The sequence below is a fragment of the Lissotriton helveticus genome, chromosome 4_1 (assembly GCF_964261635.1).
Source record: "Lissotriton helveticus chromosome 4_1, aLisHel1.1, whole genome shotgun sequence".
Classification (NCBI taxonomy): domain Eukaryota; kingdom Metazoa; phylum Chordata; class Amphibia; order Caudata; family Salamandridae; genus Lissotriton; species Lissotriton helveticus.
Window position 1 is genome coordinate 1017625253 of NC_136063.1, and position 25724 is coordinate 1017650976.

At 46.7% G+C, this 25724-nt stretch overlaps 1 protein-coding gene across 3 annotated transcripts in view; it reads right to left on the minus strand.

The window, feature by feature from the left end:
* The window catches only part of CCT5 (chaperonin containing TCP1 subunit 5), a 135600-nt gene that overhangs the window by 31001 nt on the left and 78875 nt on the right, over positions 1 to 25724 (minus strand). For all 3 annotated transcript variants that reach the window (XM_078687618.1, XM_078687620.1, XM_078687619.1), the window contains exons 9-10: positions 16918 to 17103; positions 16000 to 16137 (exon numbers count right to left, since the gene is read on the minus strand). In XM_078687618.1, coding sequence (XP_078543744.1) covers positions 16000 to 16137; positions 16918 to 17103 — 324 coding nt within the window. The remainder of the gene's footprint in view (positions 1 to 15999; positions 16138 to 16917; positions 17104 to 25724) is intronic.

A 25724-nucleotide genomic window follows, 5' to 3' on the forward strand; every position in this document is an offset into this window, starting at 1 on the left:
AGTGAATGTGTGCGGTTTAAGCCATGTAGCTGCTTTGCAGAGGTCTTCAAAGGGAATGTTCCCTGAGAATGCCATGGAAGCCCCTATTTTTCTTGTTGAATGGGCTCTTGGAGGAATTGTTAGTGTACGCTTAGCTTTCTGATAACATATTTGGATACACTTAACAATCCACCTGGCAATACCTGTTTTTGATATTGGGTTGCCTTTATGTCGTGGTGAAAAGGATACAAAAAGCAGTTTTGTTTTCCTGAAGCTTTGTGTTCTCTCTATGTAATATAGTAATGCTCTTTTGACATCTAAGGTGTGCAGAGCTCTTTCTGCGACTGTTTGTGGCTGCGAGAAGAAAACTGGCAGTTCCACAGATTGGTTTAGATGGAATGGTGAAATTATTTTTGGTAGGAATTTAAGGTTTGTACGAAGAATCACCTTATTGTGATGCATTTGTAGAAAAGGTTCCTGAATAGTAAATGCTTGCATTTCACTCACTCTTCTTACGGAAGTAATGGCTACTAGGAAAGCCGCTTTCCATGTCAGAAATTGCAATTCGCATTTGTGTAATGGTTCAAAAGGAGGTCCCATGAGGCGTGCGAGTACTATATTTAAGTTCCACACTGGCGAAGGTGGCATGCTTTCTTGTTGCCACAAGAAGGACATTTGTCAAAAAGTGAAGGCATTCTCAGCTGAAAATGCTCACTAAACTGACTTAAAAAGACAGTTTCTTACTTGACTAGATGTAAAATGTCAAAGTAAGTAGAAAAAGTTGTTAAAAATGAAGTAATTTTCTGTCAGAAAACAGAAATTAGCGGAGCTGTGTTACCAGGATCCTTCCTGAAGGAGCCGGAAAGAACTGACCTAACTGTCACCCCTGAGGCATGATGGGATACCGGGGGTCATGGGTGCCTTAAAGGCACGGTGTCAGTTTTTTGTATTACATACAGCTACAGGTTAGCTTTTCAGTCTTTTTAGACTGTGTGTTTGCAATGCAGCCTGGGAGCTTTCTATGCTTTCAGTGAGTTATAAGAATTTCTACTGCGGTCTAGCATTAAAGCAGTTTCTAAACAATCTTTGGTGTGGTTTCTCATGTTTCTAATGCATATTATTCATGTATGGTGGAAATTCTTCACAGCATATTTCAGCATGATGCGATTTGGAGATATATATATATATGGGGCACATATGATATAGTGTTTCCGGGGTCCCGCGCATGGGCGGGAATATTCTAATGCTTATGACTATTGATGAGGATCCCCTGGAAGAGAACGAATAGTTTTCTTACCTGTCGGTGTAGTTTTGCAGCTTGAAGATCTTTCTGGATTCACTATGCTGTGCATTATTCCGCGGTCTTGTGGTTGGGTCCGGATTCGTAGTCTTTTCTTTGTGTTTTTTTTTTTTTTTTCTTTGCCCAGGTGGGCGTCGGCGTCCCCCCCCCTTTGGGTGTATTTCCGGTGACGTCGGCATGCTTCCTGCGGAAGCTCCCACTCTTGGGCGCCATCTTCGGGTTCTTTTTTTCCGTGTTTCTTTCGTTTCCGAAGTAATGGCAATGTTCTTCTTAGTTTGTATTTACCGCTTTGTACTTTCAAAGTCTATTCTTTAGTTAACCACCTCTTCTCTCTCCAGCCTCATCTTTCTGGCGGAGGTGGGTGGGTTCGCTAGTGAATCCAGAAAGATCTTCAAGCTGCAAAACTACACCGACAGGTAAGAAAACTATTCGTTTTGCAGCGTGAATCTTTCTGGATTCACTATGCTGTGCATAGATTTTGTAGCGGTTTCTCATCTCTGTGGCGGCTGGGTGGAAGATGAGCGTTGGGTGTTGAATATGTGCTGTAGCACCTTCTGTCCCACTTGAGCTTCCTTGTTCATTTGTATGTCCACACAGTAGTGCTTCGTGAACGTGTGCACCGAAGCCCATGTTGCCGCCAGGCATATGTCCTCTATGGGTGTGTTAGCCAGGAAGGCTATTGTAGCGCCCTTCTTCCTGGTGGAGTGGGCACGTGTCCCCTCAGCCAGTTCCTGTCCTGCCCGTTTGTGGCAGAGTTGGATTGTTTGTGCGATCCATCGTGCAATGGTCCTTTTGGTTACTGCTTTGCCCATGAAGCTGTTTGCGAAGGACACAAAAAACTGTTTCGTTTTCCTGTGCCCCTTTGTCCTTTCAATGTAGTGCATGACTGCCCTTCTGGCGTCCAGGGTGTGCAGAGCTCTCTCTGCGCTGGTTGTGGGTTTTTGGAAAAAACTCGGTATCTGTATAGACTGGTTCATGTGAAAATTGGATACCACCTTCGGCATGAAGTGTGGGTCAGTCCTCATCACAACTCTATCGTTGTGTATTTGTATGTATGGTTCTTGTAGCGTCAGCGCTTGAAGCTCGCTTACTCTGCGTAAGGACGTTATCGCAACCAGGAAGGCTGTTTTCATAGTTAGCATCTTTAGGGAGGCCTTGTGAAGTGGTTCAAAGGGCTCTTTCATGAGTTCCGTTAGGACTGTGTTCAAGTTCCATGCAGGTGGCGGCACCCGCTTGGGTGGTGCGATCCTTTTCGCTCCTTCTAGGAATCTCTTCACCACCTGTGATGTGAAGAAGCTCCTGCACGTTTCTCCCCTTGTGTAGGCTACTATCGCTGCCAAGTGAACTCTTAACGAGGATGAGCTAAGGTTCTTCTCCAGTAAGTGCGTCAGGTACCTTAGCACTGTGGAGTCCCTCTTCATCTTATTGTGGAGTCTTTCCTGTCTGCACCATATTGTGAATCTTTTCCATTTCGCAACGTAGCACTTTCGAGTGCTGGGCCTTCGTGCCTCCCGAAGTACCCTCAGGGTGCTTTCTGGTAGTCTCAAATGTGCGAACTCTATGTCCTCAGGAGCCACGCTACTAGGCTCATGCTCTCTGGCTCTGGATGCAGTACCTCTCCGTTCTGCATGGACAGTAGATCTTTCCTCCTGCTGAATCTGTGGGGTGCACACTGTCATCTCCATGATCTGCGAGTACCAGGTCTGCCTCGCCCACTGCGGTGCGACCAGTATCAGTGTCATGTTGCTCGCTCTGCACTTGCTCAGTACTCTGTGCATCAGTGGTATCGGGGGAAAGGCGTAGGCAAATGTCCTTGACCAATCTATCCATAGGGCATTCCCCAGTGTCCCCTCCTCGGGCTGCCTGGATGCGAAGTTTTGGCATTTTGCATTCTGGCGTGTGGCAAACAGGTCCACCGATGGTGTCCCCCACCTGTCGAACAGGTATCTTGTCTCCTGAGCATTGAGCTCCCACTCGTGGGATGCCGATGTCTGCCTGCTGAGCCAATCGGCTTGTATGTTGTCCTTCCCTGGTAGGTGTATGGCTAGCAGGTCTATCTTGAGAGGGATGGCCCATCTCCATATCTCCTGCGCCAGCGTTGAAAGCGGTGCGGACTGTGTGCCCCCCTGCTTGTTGATGTAGAACATCGCAGTGGTGTTGTCTGTTTGTATCAATACCTTGTGCTTGTACAGTCTTGTTTGAAAGGCCTTCAGTGCAAGGAAGATTGTCTTCAATTCTAAGTAATTGATGTGCTTTGTGGCATCCGTCGGTGTCCACAGTCCCCTCACCTTGAGCTCCTCCATGTGAGCGCCCCATCCCTTCAGGGATGCGTCTGTGGTGATGGTCACTGTTGGCGTTGGGGGCGTTAGAGGCTTTCCCCTTGCTATGTTCTCCATGGTCCACCATGTCATCTCCTTCTGCACTGCGTGCGTTACAACCACTAGATCCTCCCAACTGCCTGTAGCTTGTGACCATTGCTCCTGTAGCCATTCTTGAATGGGTCTCATGTGGAGTCGTACATTCGGTACCAGGTGGATGCATGATGCCATCATCCCCATGATCTTGCTCGCCGTCCTCACTGTCCGAGCTTGTCCCTTCCGGTAGAGGCGAGTTTCCTTCACCAGCGCCCTCGCCCTCTTCTCGCTGGGGAACACCTTGCCCTGTAAGGTGTTGATCTGTGCTCCCAGGAAGATCTTCACTTGTTCCGGCTCCATTGATGATTTCTTCCAATGGATGGAGAACCCCAGGTTTATGAGCGTGCTGGTCACTGTATGTGCGTGCAGCTTGCATTTCTGGTATGAGTTTGCTTTCACCAGCCAGTCGTCCAGGTAAGGGTATACATGTATTCCCTGCCTTCTTAGGTGCGCTGCGACTGCTGCGAGGCACTTTGTGAAAACTCTTGGTGCCGATTTTAGACCGAAGGCCAGTGTCGTGAACTGGTAGTGGCTTTCTCCGACGGTGAACCTGAGCATGTGCTTGTGCTTCCTGTTCATTGGGATGTGCAGGTATGCGTCTTTGAGGTCTATAGTGGCCATGAAGTCCCCGGTCTGCAACTGTGGGAGCACCTCTTGCAGGGAGGTCATTTTGAATTTTTGCGTTCTTATGAATTTGTTCACGAACCGTAAATCGAGAATGGGCCTCATTGTCTCGTCTACTTTTGGTACCAGGAAGTATGTTGAGTATACTCCTGTGTTTCTTTCCTTGAAGGGTACCCTTTCTATGGCCTGCTTCCGCAGGAGTTCTTTTGCTTCTTCCTGAAGGCACTGCAGCTGCTTGCTTGCTAGCGGCTTTCTTCTTGGTTTTCTGCTTGTTGGCCTCGCCTCCAACTCTATGCAGTATCCGAATTGGATAATGTTGAGGATCCATTTGTCTGATGTGATTCCTCTCCACTCCTGGAGGTGGAATCTTAATCTTCCTCCCACTGGTGTCCTGTGGTCGTAGGTGTCTAGTTTGTCTTGACCCATCTGTACGTGCTGCCCCCTGGGATCTTTTTTGTGGGTGGGCACACGGATTTTTTTGAAGTCACTTGGAGGTGGGCTGCTGGCCCCCTCTTCTATTTTGTCCCCGTCCATTTCTCCCTCGAAAGGACTGGCCTCTTTGTTGGTACTGCCAGGGCTGTTTCTGATGGCCCTGCTGACCCTGCGAGTCTGCCTGGTGCGTTTGCTGGAAAGCCTGGTGTGATGTACCTGGCTGGTTTCCGCCTCTTCCGCCGGGCCTCCGTGACGGGGTGCCCCTCTTGTTCCCTCTGAACTGCAATGCTCCCATGGATCTTGCTGTTTCGTTATCCTTCTTAAGTTGGCTGAGTTGTTCATCAACTGTTTGTCCGAAAAGCGTACTGCCGTTGAACGGTGTGTTCAGGATGCTGTGTTGCACCTCCGGTTTGAAACCGGATATCCTGAGCCAGGCGTGTCTCCTTTCCGTGACGCCCATCATCATGAGCCTGCTGGCGGTGTCTGCCCCATCCAGGGCCGTCTTAAGGCAAGAATTTGCAGCATTCTTCCCCTCTTCAATTAGCTTTTCGGCTTTCTGCTTGGCATCCTGGGGCAAGTCCTTCACCAACTGCCCCAGTCCCTCCATGATTTGGTACATGTGTCTGTTTACCAGGGCGTTGGAATTAGCCATGCGCCAGTGGGTCGCGGCATTCCGTTCGATCCTTCTGCCCACCAGATCCATCCTTTTGCTCTCTTTATCCGGTGGCGGGCCCGAGGTAGTGGGTACGTTAGCCCTCCTCCTTGCTGTGGCCATGATAATGGAGTCTGCGGAGACCGTGCCCTGAATGTAGGCCGGGTCCTTTGCGGCATGCTTGTACTTCTTCTCAGTTCTGGGAGTTACTGCCTTGCATGTTGCGGGCTCCCTGAAAGCTTCCTTCCCCTGAGCCAAGACGCTCTCGAGCATCGGGAGGAACTGGCTCCTCGTTTGTGTTGGGAGCAATGTTTCCAGAAGGAAGTCTGCTTTCTGCTTCTCTTCGTCGAGCTTGAGCTTGAAAGCTGCTGCGGCAGATTGTATCACCGCGTTGTAGGCCCCGATGTCGTCCGGCGGCGAGGGCCTCGAGGGGTAGGTGTCGACCACCTCCTCCGGGCTGTCGGTGTCGACATCGATGTAATCTACCTCCTGAAGGTCATAGGGCGCCGACTCTGTCTGTCCTGCCCTCATCTTCCTCCCCATAGCTGTAGCTCTCGTGGGGATTCTCGTACTCCTCCTGGTCGTCGAACACCTCGACGTCCTGGTCTTGCTCGGTGACTTCGGCGACCTCTTCTTCTTCCTCCTCGACCGCCTCCAGCACTGGTGGCTTGGTCTTGTGAGGGATCGTGAAGGCCTTCATCCTTGCGTCGAAATCTTTTTTCCGCTGCATGAAGTTCTCCATTTCTGCCTCGAGGCGCCTTCTTTTCTTTTCCATCTCGGCCGCGTGTTCCGCGTCGGATGGTTCCGCCGCTCTCTTCGACGGATGGCTCGTCGCCGTGCCTCTCGGAGTCGAAGTTTTCGACGTTGAACCGGATATCGGGTCTCTGGTCGTCGTCGACAGTTTCGGGTCTTTCTCCCTCGTCGATCGATCCTTTTCGGGGACGATTTTCGACGTCTTCTGCTGATCAGCAGCTCTCGGCGCCGGGGACTCCTTCTCTGAGGATCCGCTGGGCCTGGGAGTAGTCGCGGACGCCGCCTTTTTTGGCGTCGGCGCTTTCGGGGTCTTGCCCTCGATTTTTCGAGACTCAGAGTCTCTCGGGTTCTTGGGGGCCGAAGAGTCTCCTACCTTGTCAGAAGTCTTCGTGTAATCGGTCTCTACGACCGTGTAGCTGTCGTCTTCGGCGGCAGCGTTGTCTTCTTCCTCGGAGGACATCCCCAGCTCGTAGAGCGACGGGGTCGGGGCCTTCCCCTGCAGGGCGGCGTGTGCTACCCTCTGCCTCTCTCTCACACGAAGGGTCTTCGGGGTGAAGGCGGAACAGGCGTTGCAGTCTCCGCTTTCGTGGTCCACCGGTAGGCAAAGGTTGCATACCGGGTGCTGGTCCTTCTGCGCGTACTTGTGGTGGCAGTTACGGCAGAACTTGAACGGCGTGTTGTCCATCCTCGAGCGTCCAGGGCCTCTCTGGTCGCGTGTTCGTCGACGGTCGTCGAAGATCTGGATGGAAAACGCCTTATCTTTGCTTGTCTTTCGTCGGTGAAGTCCCCTGGAGTCTTCAGATGACTTCTCCTCGTCTTTTCTGTATTTTCTTTCTTCTTTCTCCAAAAATGTCTGGAGCCCAAACGGGAACGATCCAGACCCGACCGCGGAAAAAAAGAATCTGAAGATGGCGCCCAAGAGTGGGAGCTTCCGCAGGAAGCATGCCGACGTCACCGGAAATACACCCAAAGGGGGTGTGACGCCGACGCCCACCTGGGCAAAGAAAAAAAAAAAAAAAACACAAAGAAAAGACTACGAATCCGGACCCAACCACAAGACCGCGGAATAATGCACAGCATAGTGAATCCAGAAAGATTCACGCTGCAAAACTAGAGTGACAAGGAAGTCGTTTACTACCAGCAATGGAAGGACTTGTTGGAGTGTGACCATATGAAAATGATCCGACTGTATGTAAATGTTTAGAGGTCTGCGGTCTAAGATGGGTCTTAGAGATCCGTCCTTCTTTAGTATTAGGAAATATAGGGAGTATACTCCTTTGTTTTTCTGATGCTCTGGAACTATTTCTATTGCATTTTTGTGCAGGAGGGATATTACCTCCTGTCTGAGCAATGTTAAATGTTCCTGTGACATTGGACACTGCTTGGGTGGTATGTTTGGGGGGGTAGAGGTTAGTTCCAGACAATAACCGGATTGAATTATTTGGAGCACCCACCTGTCTGATGTGATGTTTTCCCAGGCTGGCAGGTATTGTTGGAGCCTTCCCCCGACAGGAGTGGAATGGGATGGGGGAAGGGGAAGGGAGTCATTGGCAGGGGTAGAGGCAGAGCGCGAGTGGTTATTTTTACCTCTGCCTTTGTTATTGTTACCCCTGTAACCGCCCCTTTGGCAGCCTATACTGTAGGTGGACTGTGTAGGCTTTGTACGAGGTGGAAGCTGTGTCTGAAGTATATCCCCTGGTGGCACCTCGATAGGATGAGCGACGAAATGAACGTCAGAGAGCCTGCGACTGCAGGGCTCTCATAGATTTGGCAGTGTCTGTATCCTTTTTCATTTTCTCTAGTGATACATCTACGTTAGGTCCAAATAGGTGTTGCTCATCAAAGGGTTGATTAAGAATGGCACTTTGTACCTCAGGTTTGAACCCTGATATACGTAGCCAGGCGTGTCTGTGTAATAAAACGATGGTGTTAACTGCCCTACAGGCAGTATTCACAGCATCGAGGCCACACCGAATGGAGGTGTTTGGGATGTTTTTTCCCTCTTGGATAAGCTTGTTTGCTCTATCCTTGTACCGGTCAGAGAGGTGCTTCATTAATGACACTAGCTCATCATAATGTGCCCCGTCATATCTGGCTAATAATGCCTGTGTATTGGTTATATGCCACATGTTTGCTGCTTGAGAAGCTGTTCTTTTTCCTGATGTGTCAAGTAGCTCAGACTCCTTATCTGGAGGTGCAGCGTCACCTGATGTTTGTGAGTTTGTTCTCTTGCGTGCATTGGAAACTACAAGTGAGTCTAGTGGTACTGGACCTTTAATATATGCTGGGTCTGAGGGGGCAGCTTCATATTTTTTCTCTAAACGAGGGTTAATGACCTAGTTCTGACTGGGTCTTTGAAGACTTCAGGAGCACGCTTAATCACTTCTTTAAGCATTGGTAAAATGGATGGGGACCTTTGTGCGTTATCAAACGTATCCATTAAGAAGTCTTCCTCAACAGGGTCTGTATATATGTCTAGCCCATGAAATTGTGCAGCCCTGTGAATTAATTCATTAAACCCTATAGTGTCTTCTGGAGGGGAAGGCCTTGAAGGGGTATATGTCATCCTGAGGCACATTTGGGACATCTGGGGTGGTATAATCATCCCACGGGTCAGGGGATCCTGTAGGCGTGGCTGGATCAGGTATGTTTCCCCCCATATCGTCAGAGCCATCATCCCTGTCTGGTATGATAGAGGATGCTGGAGAATGCTGTGGTATGGGAGGCTGTGGGGATGGTACAGGTGAAAGAAGGGGAAGGCAGTCTTAAGGGAGAAGTAGCCATGTCCTTTGAATGGCGAGCTGGTGTGTCCAGTGGTCGCTTTTCTGAAGCCAGAATTAAGTGTCCAGTAATTGGATCCTTTCTGAGAAGGGTCTGGATAAGGCAAATCCTCCGCAGAAGGTCTATCTTTTGGTGCGGAGGAAGGTTTCGGCACCGAAGCAGCTTGTTTTGGCTTCTTGACAATGTCTTTTACCGGGGAAGCAGGAGTCTCTCGGTTCCGGTATTGTTTTTGGATCAGACTTTCTTCGGATCAGATGGCTTTTTCGGTTCCGATTGTTTTTTGGAATCCGAAGCGGGTTTGCTTGGTTCCGACCTGGGTTCGGTGCCGAAGGAGTATGTTTCGGCACCAATGGTTTGGATGTAGATGTAGCCAGTGCTATTGTCTTTTTTGGTGCCGGTAGATGTGCGCCGGCACTGTGTGAAGGGTGTACTCGAGCCTGAGTCGCCTGAAGGCTCCGTTAGCTTCTTAGCCGGGCCCGAAGGTGGGGCAGTAGAAGCAGTGTGTCGGTGTGCACAGAGCCAGAGGGCGAGGGTGTGACCGGGGCCTTCTTTGGGTGTGTCGAGGAAGGTTCGGGGTAGACGGTCTTACTTACGACCCACTGCGCTGGAGTGATGTCTTCGACATCGGAATCTTCTACCTCAGATCTACTGTCGACATCCTGTTGTTCTGGAACGTTTACGCCTTTCTCGAAGAAGTTGTCCGGAATCGGAGACGAAGATCTTTGAGCCATTGTTCTCCTCGCTCTTCGGTGCCGGATAGTCTTTTTGGAGCATAAAGAGGCACAAGCTGAACAGTCTTTCGCCTCGTGCTCCGGAGAGAGGCAGAGGTTGCACATTTCATGAAGGGCAGTGTGGGGAAAGTTCGACCCACATTGAGGACGCTTTTTAAATGGCATCCTTTCCATGAGCTGGAGTCGAGGCCTAGCTAGGTCCGAAGGCAGTCGACGACATCCGGAATCGAGATCCTCGATGTTGAAGAATAGCGTCGACTGGAAAGCGTTCGAAAGTAAGTTTTTGTAAGTATGTGAGGATTGCGCGCCGAAGGAAATCTGTTTCAACACGGAGCACTGGAAACACATCCGAGCCCGGTGGCGGAAAAAAAACAGTCTGGGGATGGAGCCGATGCCCATGCGCAGTATCAACCAAAGGAGGAGTCACCTATCCCGTGACTTCTAAAGACTTTTCTACAACAAAAGAAACTGCAAACATCCGGGCCCAACGGTAGGTGGCCATCTATGCATTGTGTGCAACCTGCAGCTCATATGCCTCGAACAGACCGTTTTAAAAGGCAAAAGTCTCAACGGACAACTATGCATAGGTTTGAACGTTGAACCCATTAGATTCAAATCCCACTGGGGCATAATAAAAGGAGGAGGAGGAAACATGTCAGCCCCTTAATGAATCTTAAGACTATAGGAGACAAATAAAGAAGGCTGATCAGGTAAACACAAAAATGCTGACCATGCCGACAAATATTCCTTAACAGTGGCCACAGCACAACCCTGCAGGGCCAAATGAAGAGAAAAACAAAGAACATCAGAAAGATGGGCTTTTAAGGGATCAATAGATTTGTCTCCATACCACTTAACAAATTTAGACCACCTGTACGAATAGACCAACTTGGTGGAGTGTCGCCTGGCCGATAATATAACGTCCACCACATCAGGCGGGAGAGAAAAAGAATTAAAGTTGCCCCGTTCAATCCCCAGGCATGAAGGTGCAGGCTCTGGAGGTGGGGGTGTAGAACTTGCCCCTCCATCTGAGGAGGTCTGCCCTGACAGGGAGACGGAGCGGAGGGTGCGAGGAGAGATTAAGTAGGTCTGTATACCACACCCTTCTTGGCCACTCCGGGACGATCGATATAACTTGGGTCCAGTCTTGGCAAATCTTCCTCGGAACCAGAGGAATCAAGGGAATGGGAGGAAACGCATAAAGGAGTTGTGAGCTCCAACTCAACTGAAACGCGTCCCCCAGCGCTCCCTGCCTCGGAAACTGGAGACTGCAGAATGACAGGCAGTGCGCGTTCGAGAGTGGCAAACAGGTACACCCGAGGAGTTCCGACCGTCTGAAAGATGCGTTGAACTACCTCTGGATGAATACTCCACTGTCGGCATGAAAGTTCAACATCCCGGCCAGATGATTTGCCATCAAACAAATTCGAGAGCCGCAACGACCCTACTCCTCCCTGCTTGACGTACCACATCACGTCAGTGTTGTCCGTCAGGACTTGAACCGACTGACCGCGAAGGGAAGGGAGAAAGGCCTTGAGCACAAAACATATCGTCCGCAATTCTAGAAGGTTGATGCTAAACAATCTTTCCTCTGGAAACCAAAGACCCTTGATCTCCAGATCCCCCAGATGTGCACCCCACCCTAGGGTAGAGGCATCCGTTATCACTGTGGCCACCGATGGAGGAAAATGGAAAGGCTTCCTTTGAGAGAGATTGCCCTCCACACTCCACCCAGACAGATCCACTGCAGCTTCTCTGGAGATACTCAGACTCTGGAAGATCTCCATCGTGTTGATACCACTGCCTGCGGAGACACCACTGGAGCGCCCTCATGTGCCAGCGTGCATGGCTGACCACCAGGATGCAGGAAGCGAACAGACCGAGCAAGGACCTTCAGAACTGGAACAACCGCTCAACTGTAAAACAACGGAATAATTTCCTGTATGTCGAGAATCCTTTGCGGAGGAGGGATATCCAGTACTGCCCCTATGAACAGGTTGCGCTGAGAGGGCACCAGGTGAGACTTGGGTACATTTATCGAAAAACCCAATTTGTATAACAGCTGGGCTGTAACCTGCAAATGATGACTCGCCTTCTCTGGAGGGACTGCCTTTAACAGCCAGTAATCCAGGTAGGGGTAAACCGGAATCCCCGATCTCCTGAGATGGGCAGCCACCACTGCCATTACCTTGGTGAAGACTCGAGGTGCAGTAGTAAGACCAAACGGAAGGACTGCAAACTGGCAGTGTTGCGATCCAAGCGTGAAACGGAGATACTTCCTGTGCGACTTCAGGATTGGAATGTGGAAATACACATCCTGCAAGTCAATGGACACCATCCAGTGCTCTTGTTGCAACGCCTGAAGAACCTGCGCTAGAGTAAGCATCTTGAACCTCTCCTGTTTGAGAAACAAATTCAAGATTCTGAGGTCCAGGATGGGACGTAACCTGCCATCCTTCTTGGGAATCAGGAAATACCGGGTGTAGCACCTCTGACCCCTTTCCTGCTCCGGGCCCACCTCTATCGCACTTTTTGTAACAGGGTAAGAACCTCCTTCTGAAGGAGAAGCAAATGATCCTCCGTGCAAAACCCCTGACAAGGAGGGTAATGAAAGGGAAATTCCCTGAAGCGAAGAGTGTACCCATTTTCTACAAGATCTAGAACCCAAAAGGTCCGAAGTTAATAATTTCAATCTTGTAGAAAGTGAGTAAGCCGGCCTCCCACACGATCGAGGATGGCTGACCTAGGGCTGCTTTGCTGTATTACCGGGAGGGGTAGGGGAGGTAGAAGAGGAGGAGGAAGAAGGATGCTGTCCAGCTCCACGAAGGCGACCTCTGTCTTTACCTCTGTAGGATTTATACAAAGGGTTCTGTTGTTGTTGCTGCTGCTGTGGCTGACGGGAACGAAAGGAAGATTTTCCAAACCCACGGTACCTTCTGTAGCCATAGCCTCTTGACCGAGACTGTAAACCCAAGGATTTCGCCGTGGCCTTACTGTCCTTAAATCTCTGCAACGCAGAGTCAGCTTTCCCCCCCCAAAAAGCTTAGAGCCATCAAAGGGAAGATCCAAAAGAGCAGCTTGGACATCCAGTGAGAATCCCCAAGACCTCAACCATGCATGCCTCCTAGTAGCAACAGATTAGCCCATCACCTTTGCCACTGAATCTGCAGTGCCCAGTCCCGACTGGATTACTTGGCGAGCAGCCGCCCAAGAGTCTGCCAAGTCTCCACTTAAAATACCCCGATCCTCTTCAGATAACTTAGGGAGAATCTGCTTGGCGGGGTCCATAAGAGCGTGAATATATCTGCCCAACAAATAAGTTGCGTGGGTGGATTTCAAAGCCATACTGGCTGACGAAAAATCTCTTTGCAGACTGCTCAAGCTTTTTTGAAATCGGTCAGCCGATGCTTGACGAAAGGAACCCACAGACTGCTTTGAGCATGAAGCCTGAACCACCAAACTGAGGTGACGGATGAGAAGAAAGAAATTTAGGGTCCCCTGGTGCTGGTCTATATCTTCTAGAGACAGAAACCTAGAAACTGAAGGAGCAGTAAGAGGATTTCTCCAAACCTCAAGTATTGGCTCCGCCAGGGCATCATTGAAAGGCATGAGAGGCTCTACTACAGAGGAAGGAGAATGAAGAACCTCTGTAAGAAGATTAGGCTCATATTCAGCCATAGGAAGCTGTAGATCCAACAGTTCAGCTGCCTTCCTAATAACATAAGGAGCAACATACTTTTATGTAGAAGCCTTCTGTGATGCAAAATCCCCTTCTGGTGAAACATCCAAACCACTTGCCTCACACAAGTCTTCAAACAAGTCCTCAGACTACTAAATTTCACCTTCCATGTCACCAGCTTGATATTGCTCTTCAATTAACCTTTGAGCTTCTTTTCTAGCGGCGTTGACGGCTCCGGCAGAGGCTTCGAAGACGGATCCGTGACAGCAACCCGTGTCGAACAAACTCGAGAAGAAGGGACGCCAGATGGAGCTGCGGACTGCCCATACGGCGTGGCATCCTCGGCGCCGGAATCTGCCAAGACGGTGCCATTGGCTAATATGACATAAAGGGGGCCGCAGGAGAATGCTGAGGCACACCCAAATTAAATGCCAATGGGCCCATGGGACCCGAAGGTGCTCCAGAGGGACATGTGGCTCCGGCAAAAACACCATACATCACATTCAAGAACTGCGATGAATGGCGCCGGGAACGAAGGACACTGCGCCGGTTCGACCTCCGTACAAGGAACCTCCGGAGTCGGAACCACAGGTGGAGCCACATGAGTAGCAGGAGTCTCATCATCCACTGGGTTCGATGCACCATCTCGAGCCGGAGAATCCACCGGCGCCGGAGACTGCGCCGGTGTGCCCACATAAGGATACCGGGCCAGAGACATCTGTGGAGACTCAGAAGGAGAAAAAGTCCTTGACAGGACGTAGAGGAGCCGGTGAAGGAGACTTCGAATCGCGAGTCTTCAACGTACGACGCCGAGACCCATGTCTCTTCTTCTTGTGCCTTCTCTTCGATCCATGCGAAGTCGACGACCTCCACTTCAACCGTTTACGACCCCTTTTCTCCTTTCTCACCTTGGACATGAAGAGCTTAGCCTCTCTTTCCTTCAAAGCCTTCGGGTTCATCTTCCTGCAAGGAGAGCAACCTTCGACGTTGTGATTACTCGAAAGACACCAAAGGCAGTCATCATGCGGGTCAGTGATCGACATGTGACCTACGCATTCCTTACAGGGCTTGAAACCAGACTTCCTTTGAACGGACATGCCTAAAACAGAAATAAATAAAGTCTTGAAATAAAGTATCAGTTAGAAAGATAGGAGAGTCCCAGAAAATCCAATAACGTCGACAGCACGGAAAAAATAGAATTGACACCATCACGCCGACGTGGTCTTATGGCTCCAGTGACGTGATGCGGAGCCGCGTGGAGCCGTGACGACCTCGTTGGCGCAGAGAGCTACGAATTCATAAGGTGAGGAATCCACAAGCAGATGTATCCATCAGAAAGTCAGTTTCTTTGTGCTTCAGAGATCCTCTAGAGTCGAGCTCCCCTTTAGGTTCTGCCTGCCAGACTAGCCCCCCTTCCTCACATGCAGCCTCTCTTTTTCCAGGTACTTCTACATGACATAGCGCTGGAGGCTACCAATGCGAATAGCGCCTATGCACCCGAACACTCCAGGGCAGGTAAACCGGACCTGCTGGTGGCTTCTTTGACCATGGCCCTCAAGATGCTTAAATCCAGGAAAAGAACCCTGTAAACCCTATGCAAGTATGTCTATTCAGTGAATGCTTCTCCCAGAGGGTAACATTACCGCGTTTGAAGCTCATACCTCAAAACAGTTAGACTATTTTTCAAATACTGCAAAAAGTCAAAAACTCCAAAAGTAGTTAGCTGATTCCAATGATCTTAGATCTAAAATGTATGTAAAAATAAGAGCTAATTTCTAAGTTGGTCTTAAGTTTCTTCTTTAGTGTGTTGCATTATTGACTAGGTGTACAACAAATGCTTAATACTACCCTCTGATAAGACTAAGCTGCTCAACCACACTACCACAAATACAGCACTTGGGAGTATTAAATTAAGCCATGTAAAACGATAAAGGTTGTCTGGACTATTTGCATGGTGTAGCCCTACATTGGTACACTGCATAAATAGCCAGCATTCCTACAGTCACTTCTTTCCTCCTTGCACAAGTAGAGCTATTTTCCATGAGTGTGCACGGCAGAAATAGTCCTCTTTGCAGGTCTCGTGGGTGCAGCTAAGTATTTGGTGCAGCCTCTCTTTGCAGGGTCCAGTGAGCAACAGGGCAGTCCTTCTGTCTTCTTTCCAGTCCAGTAGTGATCTGAGGACTGTGGGTCTGGGGTGCCACTTTTTTAATCTTGTTTGCAGGAATGGAGGACTCATTAACCAATGGTTCTCAGTAGTCAACCTATCCCATCTCTTCCTACGGACTTGGCAACCAAATAGTCACTGAATACCCTGCTCTACCCAAATCCAAGATGGCGCAAGCATTCTTCCTGTGAGGAGCCTTGGGCACTCCCTTGGGGTATACCCAGCATAATCAACCACTCTTACTGTGCGACTGGGGGCAGGATGGAGGGGCAAACATGCAGTACAAAAGGGGAAGGCCAGACTGGCAAATAGGAGAAAAGGGATTATATGGAAGATGGGGAGAACATTACATGTACTCAAAGATCATTTGATGATCTTGTGCAGTCCCCACACTTAGGTTTTTGCCTGAAGTTTAAGGAGCACAGCTACAGACTGCTTACATAACTTTCACTGGCATTCACATAAAAGATTAATTTTCTTTGAACAATACCTTATCAGCTGCTTCGCTAACTGCGAGAGCACAGGAAATCTCAGCAGCACCACCACCATACACAACACGATTGTCACGAACCAGGTTCCGGATTACACAAAGGGCATCATGCAGAGCTCGCTTGGCTTCTTCAATGATCTAGAAAAAGAAAAAATGTTGGTGTAATGAAGCACTTTAAAACCATGTATTTTGATTAGTTACTAGACTAAGTGCAGATGTGTAAGTATTGGAATGTTGTGCTTTGTGTTTTAGACTTATGAAAATGTTTGACCGTAATGTTTTTTACCACTTCTTCAATCTACAATTTTATCACCCCTCTCCCCCCGCCCAAACATATGTTCTTGGTGATGAATTAGAAGTCAGATTATCATCTTTTCCAAAAAACAAAAGCATTTTCTCGAACCTCTTGAGTAATCCTGCTTTAAAATTACACTACGGTCTGTGTTCAAAGCCTCAAAATTAGTTGACTTTCAACATTAAAGACCTATACATTTTGTAGATTACCAGTCAGGGCATGCAGTTACTGACTTCCTTCATCACTTTCACCATTTAATTTCACCAATTCTGGATAACTTTATCTATGTGCATCACCCCTCTCCCACAAACAGCTTTTAGTACATTTTTTGTAAAATAAAATGTTGCCACGTGGTGGCTATTCAGGCCTCTCCAGGGTAAATCACCAAACCGGAGTAACTTTATATTCCAACCCTGAATTAAGGGAAAGCAGAATTCCTTTTGTGGTTTAAAGGCTTTGTAGGTTTAGGCACAAACAGTGGTGTGTATCAAAGAAGGGCTAAGCAGGAGCGAGACTGGGCAACACCAATTAAGGAGTGGAAAGCTGCTTTCAGAATAATAAATCAGATTACATACACTGTTCTAGGTACATCATGCGGTTATTCAAAATACCCAATAACTCACCATTTTATTGCCTCCTCTGATAAAAATGGTTACAGCTCTGGAATTCTTGCATTGCTCAATGATTAGCATTTTATCCTTTGTAGTTCCAAATGAGATCTCTTTAACAACACCGGCAAAACCAAGCTTCTCAGCAGTGAGTTCAGAGAATCGTGGAACAATGCGACCTCCTGTTGCAATTGCAATCAACTAAAGAAAACGAATGCAAGAAAAATGTCATCCACAAGTACAGCATAAATACTGATTTCAATGCAACAACTGCCACATTTTTTTCTATTAAATATTTATTTCAACCAGAAACAAATGCACTCCAACAATCCTCAGAGCTGCAAATCTGATAAAATATTCAAATAAACTGTTACGCATGGAGGCATTTTAGGCATAAGTGAATACCAATGTTTTTAAATGTAGACAGTTCAATTGTCCTAAATATTCTTGTCATGGCACTGTAGGGCATTCTATTATGTGAGCTTCCTTTTGTGCTAATGCGCTATGGACATTGTAGGAAGTTCGCTCTGTATTTGGTGTGCCACTAGGTGGTTATACCATGCACAGAGACCAGGGGTTCCCCAAAAGTGGGCTTAATGTAAAATCCAAAGCTCTATATTAGTGGTAATGTGGGTGTAGGAAGCTGGCTCTGTATATACTATGCCAAAGTGAGGTATAGTGTGCAGAGTCCAGTGGAACCTAAAAGGTAGGCAGAGGTAAAGTAGATAGCACCTCACTACTTGTGGTAATGTGGTTGAGCAGTAAGGCTTCAGCAGAGGGCAGTGTTAAGCATATGTTGTACATACTCAGTCAGCAAATGAACTTTCACACTCAGACTTGACGTCAGACCAATTGTTTTTGTATACAAAATATTCTAGTTATTTTATTTTATAGAACCAAGCAAGCCTGCCACAGGTAAGCAATAAATACTTTACATTAGTAATGCAGTTGTAACAGTTTGATTTGCAATTGTATATGCACTTTGTTTTGATTACAGTATTGTTACTGAAAATGCAATGTTTTGGAAGAAAACAAGTTACTTACCTGTAACTTTGGTTCTCCAGTATTGGTAACTTTCATAGATTCCCATAGCTTGTATCATTCCCCATCGTCGGAATGTGAGTCTCGGTAAATAAAAAAACATAGCAGTAGGTACAAAAGAGAAAGAAAAGGCCTAGACCTCATTTCATTTTGTAGCATATCCACCCCTTTTTGTAAAAGAGACCAAAATAATGCAACAACCAATCAAATGAGCCTCACCCCATAGAACCTTCCTGAGAGAGCCTCGGATTTTCATAGCCGTTGTGGAAAAGTGTAACAAAACATGCTGAAGGCTCAGCTTTCCCAGGGAAGGAGGGAGGGCACATGGGAATCTATGAAAGTTACCAATACTGGAGAACCAAAGTTAAAGGTAAGTAACTTATTTTCTTACTCCAGTATTGGAACTTTCATAGATTCCCATAGCTTGTATCAGAGTAGCTAGCAGTTAGCAACAATGTACATTTTGTGTAATGAACCATGGAGAGGAAGAGAGAGTGAGTGTGCGTGTGTGTGGTAACAACCATTTATTTAAACACTAGTCAGTAAAGATCAAGTGATACACAATGTGCGATACCAATAACAGGAAGGAGGGTTAGAAGGGAAAGCTCACCGCTCACTGGAAGAGGTTCCTCAGGACTGCCGGTCTCACTGCCGCCTCACTGCATGTGCAAGAGTCCAAGCAGTAATGGTTCGTGAAGGAATGGGCACTGCTCCGCGTAGCTGCCCTGCAAATGTCTTTGATATGCACTCCAGCGAAAAGAGCAGCAGATGATGATGATACTGATCTTGTGGAGTGCACTCTGACCCGCCCTTTTAGGGGCTTACCAGCCGCTTGGTGGCAGTATTGGATCGCGCTGGCAATGCAACGTGCAATCCCTTGCTTTGAAAGGGGAAAACCTTTGCGAGGTGCACTAAAAGCGACAAAGAGTTGAGAAGATCTCCAGAAGTCCTTGGTGCGTTGGAGATAGAATTGTAAACATCTTTGAACAGCGGAAGAAGGAAGAGACCTCCCTGCTAGAGTTGTAGGCCGCAGGAAAAAAGATTTCAGAATGACCGGCTCATTCAAATGAAAATCCGAAGGGACCTTCGGTATGAATTTTGGATTTGTCCTCAGAATGAGAGTGTCCTTCTTAAATTGTAAGAACGGATCCCTAATAGTGAGAGCTTGAAGTTCACCAACCCTCCTGGCTGATGTTAAAGCAAGAAGGAGGGCCACCTTCCATGAGATAAACTTAAGATCCGCTCTATGAATAGGCTCAAAAGGAGGTCTCATGAGTTGAGCGAGGACCAAGTTGAGCTGCCACATGGGAGGCGGCGGTCTAACTGGAGGGAAAACCCTAAAGAGTCCTTTTAAAATGGTTTCACAATTCTTGCAGACCAGAGAGAAGGGCCTGAAGCGGTCGGCCTGAATCTAGAGATAGCAGCTAGGTGCACTTTGTTAGAAGAATGGGCTAGCCCCGACTTAGCCAGAGCCAAAATGTAAGGCAAGATCTGATGAGGAGCAGAGGAGAAAGGATGAATGTTCTCTTGGCGGCACCACAAACAGAAACGTTTCCATTTTGAACGATAATTCTTATTCGTACTTGGTGCACGGGCCTGAGCTAGCACCTATCCACATTCTTGAGGGATATTCAAGCTTTGAAACTGTGCTCAGGAGCCACGCTGTCAATTGAATTGAGCCCGGATCCAGATGTACCACTTGGCCCTGGGACATAGTCAATAGAGAGGAAATTGGATGCAGGCGAATTGGATGATCCTGTGAGAGCAGGAGAAGTTCCGTAAACCAAAACTGGCGGGACCACGCTGGGGCCACCATAATCATCTTGCAGGGTTCAGTCTTGAGCTTTCTGAGCAATCTTGGGATTAGAGGAATTGGAGGAAAAGCATAAACTAAGGCGCCCGACCAGGCCATCGAAAGCGCATTCCCCAATGATCCCTGATGGTGTTCCCTGCTTGCGTAGAAGTGGCATTTCCTGTTCTCCAGGGTGACGAACAGGTCTATGGAAGGAGTGCCCCAACGATTGAAAACTCTCTCCAGAGTGCACTGGTCTAATTCCCACTCGTGACACACAGCCTTTAGACGACTCAACATATCTGCCGTCGTGTTGAGAGCAACCGGGAGATGCTACCCAAAAGAGATTTGTTGATGAATAACCCACTCCCAAATCTCCTGGGCCTCCTTAGAGAGCAGCTGAGACCTTGTTCCACCCGGTTTGTTCACATAATGCATGGCCGTGGTGTTGTCTGTATGGACCAGGACGGGGGAATTTTGGATTCTCGGAAGGAAAGCCTGTAACGCTAAACAAATCGCCGCGAGCTTCAGAAGGTTGATGTGGAGAAGGCGTTGATCGGGCCACCAGTGGCCGCTCACTTGAAGGTCCTGCAAGACCGCTCCCCAGCCTTCCAGAGAGGCGTCTGTGGTAAGTAGAAGGGTAGCTGGAATGACTGTAAAGGTGAGACCCTGCGAGAGGTTCTCTGACCATCCAACCATTCCTTCATCAGCGGAGTGATGATGATTTTGTCGCCGAAAGAGCCTTCTGTTTGACACCACTGCAAGTCCAGCTGTACCTGGAGTGGACGCATTCTTAGTCTGCAATGCGGAATTAAGGGAATGAAAGATCCTAGAAGAGATTTGTGAAGGCGAACCGATAGAGACCTTCTTGCTTGTAATCGATGGGCGGAGATTATCATTTTTTTCTGTCTTTCCTCTGATGGAAAAGCTTTGCAACAGGCTGTGTCCAGACAGCCCCCAGGAACTTGGCCGACCTAGAAGGACAGAGAACTGATTTCTCCTTCCTGAGTTGAAGTCCCAGATGACTGAAGAGTTTAATACAGCTTTCAACTGCTCCTGATGCTGTTTGAGAAGACCGTGCCGTCACCAACCAGTCGTCCAGATAAGGAAACACTTCTAGAGTCTGTTTTCTGAGAAACACTGCAACTGGGGCTAATCCGAGTCTGAAAGGCAGGACTCTGAATTGAAAGTGGCTCTTGGCTACTGTGAAGCGTAAAAACTTCCTGTGGGCTGGGTGAATGGGAACATGGAAGTATGCGTCCTCGAGATCCAGGGTGGCCATGTAATCTTCTGGATTGAGGAGCCACAAAATGTCTTGTAGGGATACCATCCGAAACAAGAGTTTCATGAGATAGGTGTGAAGCTCTCCGGTCTAAGATTGGGCGCCATTTGTCTACGGTCTTGCGAACGAGAAGAACCGGGAATAGAAACCTTTGCCTCGCTAAGACAGAGGTACTGACTGTCGCTCCTTTGAGAAGTAGTTGGTGAGCTTCGAGACGTAGAAGATGAAGAGGTTTTTACTCTGTGGCGCGAGGGGTTCTGGAGGGTGGACGATGTTGGAACTCCAGTGTACGACCAAAACGTTTGATATTGAGGACCCATATGACTGATGTTATCAGTTGTGAATTATGGCCTAACACCACATTGGCTATTAGGACTGCAGTGCGCACTACTTTAGTGAAGAAATTCAAAAAAAAATTCAGAAATATTTAGAACATTTGACCAATGTTACATCATGTTATAACATTTATTTTTTCGTCATCTCAAATCATGAACATAAACATATTCAAATTTTCATTTTTTAAAAACATATACATCAATATTCACAAAGTCATTAGAACCACCACCCAATGCATTTCGGGACATCTTGGTCCCTTCGTCAGGGGTTCCAGTAGTCAACTGTAAAAGTAACAAGGAAACAATATGAAAAACGATGCCCACTCGCAAACAATAATAACAATCACCATGATATTTCAACATAAAATGTCTGCTATGTTATTTCGACTACATAGCAACAGTAAATTCATGGAAAAGTGGTATAGCATTTTAAATAAATGCTCATTAGATCTGATTTTATTATTAATTGAGGAATTATCTACCACCATTAAAGATCTGGAGGAAGAGATTTATCACATTAAAGAGGATTTGGCAGCAAGGATGGATGCAGAACCATGGGAATCTTTTCTGGCAGAAATGGAAATCAAGCTTGACAAATATGGAAAAGAGCTCCAAGAAACGAAACTGAGGAAATTCAAAAGAGACACTATCGATTATAAGCTGAATGAAGCTTATACATGGGCCGAGGTATATGCTCAGCGAAGATACACCCAAAGGAAACCTCAACCACAAACCCAATCGTCTGAAGAAAGTGGAGTGTCAGATCAAGACATAGATACATCAAGGCCATCGGCCAGTTCACACTTGAAGCAAAAATCAAGTAACCAAAGACAAGGAGAGGGTTCTACTTTAAATGCTGACGCATCTTCTGAAAGTATTCCTACAGTGGCTTTTTTAGAGGAAGGCCTGGATTTGACCAAACCACCGGATCCCTCCACATCAAAACATTCAGACAAAAGACAAGACGTGGGAAAAGAAAAAGAAATAGAAAAAAAGACCGGATTGAGGAGTCAAGTGAAACTCTCATAATCAATATTTCCACCAAAAAGTTAACATCATTTGAGGAGAGAGTACTAAACAAGGGTACTTCTTTCGTGAGCACATACCACACTACAGATTTGGAAACTGAAGTTTCGTTTTTTAAATTCATGAGACTGTTGAGATTGCGCCATTTCTTCACTAATGTTTGTCCAAATGTTGCACCACAAGAAACAATTATTTTCAAACCAAAAAGCAAATTTCAAGCTCCAGTGTCTCATAAGACGCTTGACAATTTTGAAACCTTGGTGAAGATTGATTTGCATAAATTGAAATACAAAAGAAAGTTGAGAAACATGACTCGTGCAGAATATGGCACACTACAAAGATTATCACAGGACAAAACCATCAGTTTCCAGAAGGCTGATAAAGGAGGGGGGCTTGTCATGATGGATAGTGATTTTTACTTGAACAAAGGGACCGAACACGTCATGGATGAAAACACGTACCTTAAGTTGGGCCAAGATCCCACCAGCGAAATCACTCAAATTCTCGATAGGATTCTTGAGCAAGCAGTACAACTCGATTGGATTGATGAGAAAACCAGGAAATATTTACAGCAAATTCATCCAAGACGTCCTAGGATTTATTTCCTACCTAAGATCCATAAAAATCTTCAGGATCCGCCATTCCGACCCATTGTATCTGGCTGTGGGTCAATTTTCGAAAATCCAGGGAGATACATTGATCATTTTCTGCAGTCTTTTGTGCAGAAATGGTCAACTTACATTGAGGACACTTCTGACTTCTTGAGGAGTTTAACAGCGATTCCTAAAACTCAGGAACATTGGATACTATGCACGATAGATGTCGTGGCATTATATACATCTATTCCACATCAGTCAGGCCTGGAAGCAGTCGAATGGGCACTTCTTCAGGAAGAGGGATCAGACAGCCAGAAATGTTTTGTGTTACAGTTACTAGAGTTTTGCCTTATGAACAGTTATTTTGAGTGGCAAGATGTCTTTTACAATCAGATGAACGGGACATCTATGGGTTTTCCGGGGGCACCCATGTATGCCAATACCTTCATGGCAAAATATGAACATGACCATATAATGTTGGACTCACAATGGCAAGAAGGTCTTGTGTTCTTTCGACGTTATATCGATGACATTTTTTTAATTTGGCGTCTATCTGAAGATTCACTCAGGAGTAACATCACCCGTCTTAACCAAATAGATCCAAGGATACAATTCACTTCAACGATTCATCATGATGAAATTTCATTTCTGGATGTCGTGGTAAAATTGAAGGAGCAAACCTTAGAAACCAAGTTGTTTAAGAAATCAACTGATAGAAACAATGCATTGTTGTATACCAGCTTTCACCTAAAAAATCTAATAGACAATTTACCCACATCTCAATTCATGAGGATCAAACGGATCTCTTCGAATGAAACGGATTGTGCTGCATCCTTAATTCAACAAAAGGAAAGGTACATGCAAAGAGGATATCCAGAACCCATACTTGACAGTCAACTGAGCAAAGTAAACAACATGACAAGAAGTTCACTATTGACTAAGAAAAATAAACTAGCACGAACCGGATGATTTTTGTTTCAAAGTATTCATCTGCCTCGAGGGACATTAAAAAGATCCTACTGCATAGATGGGAACTGTTGGAAGTTGAACCAGATTTTGGTAATCTGTTCAGCGAAAAACCATTATGCGCATATTCAAGAGCCCAAAATCTGAAAGAATTTTTAACAAAACCAGCAAAAGCCAAACTAAAAAGTGGCTCATTTCGGGGCACTACGAAATGTTGGAATTGCAACAACTGCAACAATATGATATTGGGGACCACATTACTACATCCTAGAACTGGTGAAAAAATCCCATTATACCACACGTCGGATTGCAACACTGATTTCGTAGTTTATTCCATTAAATGTCCATGTGGGCTATTATATGTTGGCAAAACTACAAGGAAATTCAAAACACGAATATCTGAGCATAAGAGTAGGATACGGAATCAAAATCGCACGTCTCCATTGGCAGTACATTGGATTGAACAGCGACACACCATCGCGCAGATGAAGTGTCAGATAATCGAAGCAGTAGTTCGGTATGCAGGTAGAGATAATGATCAGGCACTCCTCCAGAGAGGCTTTCTGGATCAAAAAACTCCAAACTTTGACCCCAGGGGGGCTTAATGACAAATTTGAGTTTAGTTGTTTTCTTTAATAATTATGGCAGGAGGACAGCCTCAGTTTGCCTTAAGGAATCCGATAAAATCACATGATCACATTACACACAGGAAACTAAACTCAAAGGTTTTGAAATCAATGTATACTGATTGTGGCAGCAAAAGTTGTAAATAGCAGGCAGGTCACTTTTTGTATAGTCATGTTTAGGTGTAAATAGCAGGCAGGGAAGTATTTAGTTTATTTTATGTCATCACACTAATTCTCCTTTTCTTCTTTTTTCCTTTCATTGTCTTCTATTGTGTCACGGTGCAGCAGGTTTATTTAGACAGTGGGTTTTAGAATTTTTATTGTCGATAAAGTTGGTGTTGACTAGAGACACACCAGCGGCTAGTGAGTAATTTGCTGTTTGTCATCAGTGATGACTGTCCGACGAACATGTGGGGGTCTTTGGTATGATTGACGAAAATTAAGGCACTGAGAGTTACATTATGAGCGCGGTGATAAGCGGACTTTTTGTAGTTCTTTGACTGTGAAGTTGTAGTCCAGCACAGTCTGTCATCTATGTCTAGGAAGTCGACCGACAGCGATTGGTATAAGCTGTGAATGATGACACGGAAGTGCATCAGACAGCTAGGCGGATGATTCGGAAAGGCACTCGGCGTTTGTAGAGGTACGCGAGGAGGTTTTTACTTCGGTAAAGGTTACGAGCGGGGAATATTATAAAGGTATTTATGTTACCTTTACGTTTTTTGTAGGCACCGAGGATCATATACACGGACTTTCGTTGTGATTTACCGTCATAATAGAGGTAAGCAATTGGCGGCGAACACAGGCATGAGGCACTGTTTAGTTAAGGTACATGGTACTGATTTCAGTCATTACATTTTTTCAGAGTCAGCATCTGACCACGAGATTGGCTGTTTGGACTAAGTGTTAATATTGGTTAAAAAGGTGAGCGGTCAGTCAGTATAACAATGGTGATCGTCTTGTCATTTTTTGCTGGTAGTGGTTGAAGTGACGTTTTGGATTTCTTATTTTCAGAAATAACTCTCCGAATATTTGCGAGGTATGTTTTTCTAACGTTGGCACTTTTTGGTGGCTGGGCATTTTTCAGCATGAGTTCTTTCACGCTGCTTGAGTATACATGTCGTGTTTCAGATGATACTAGCTTGGAACACATGTAGT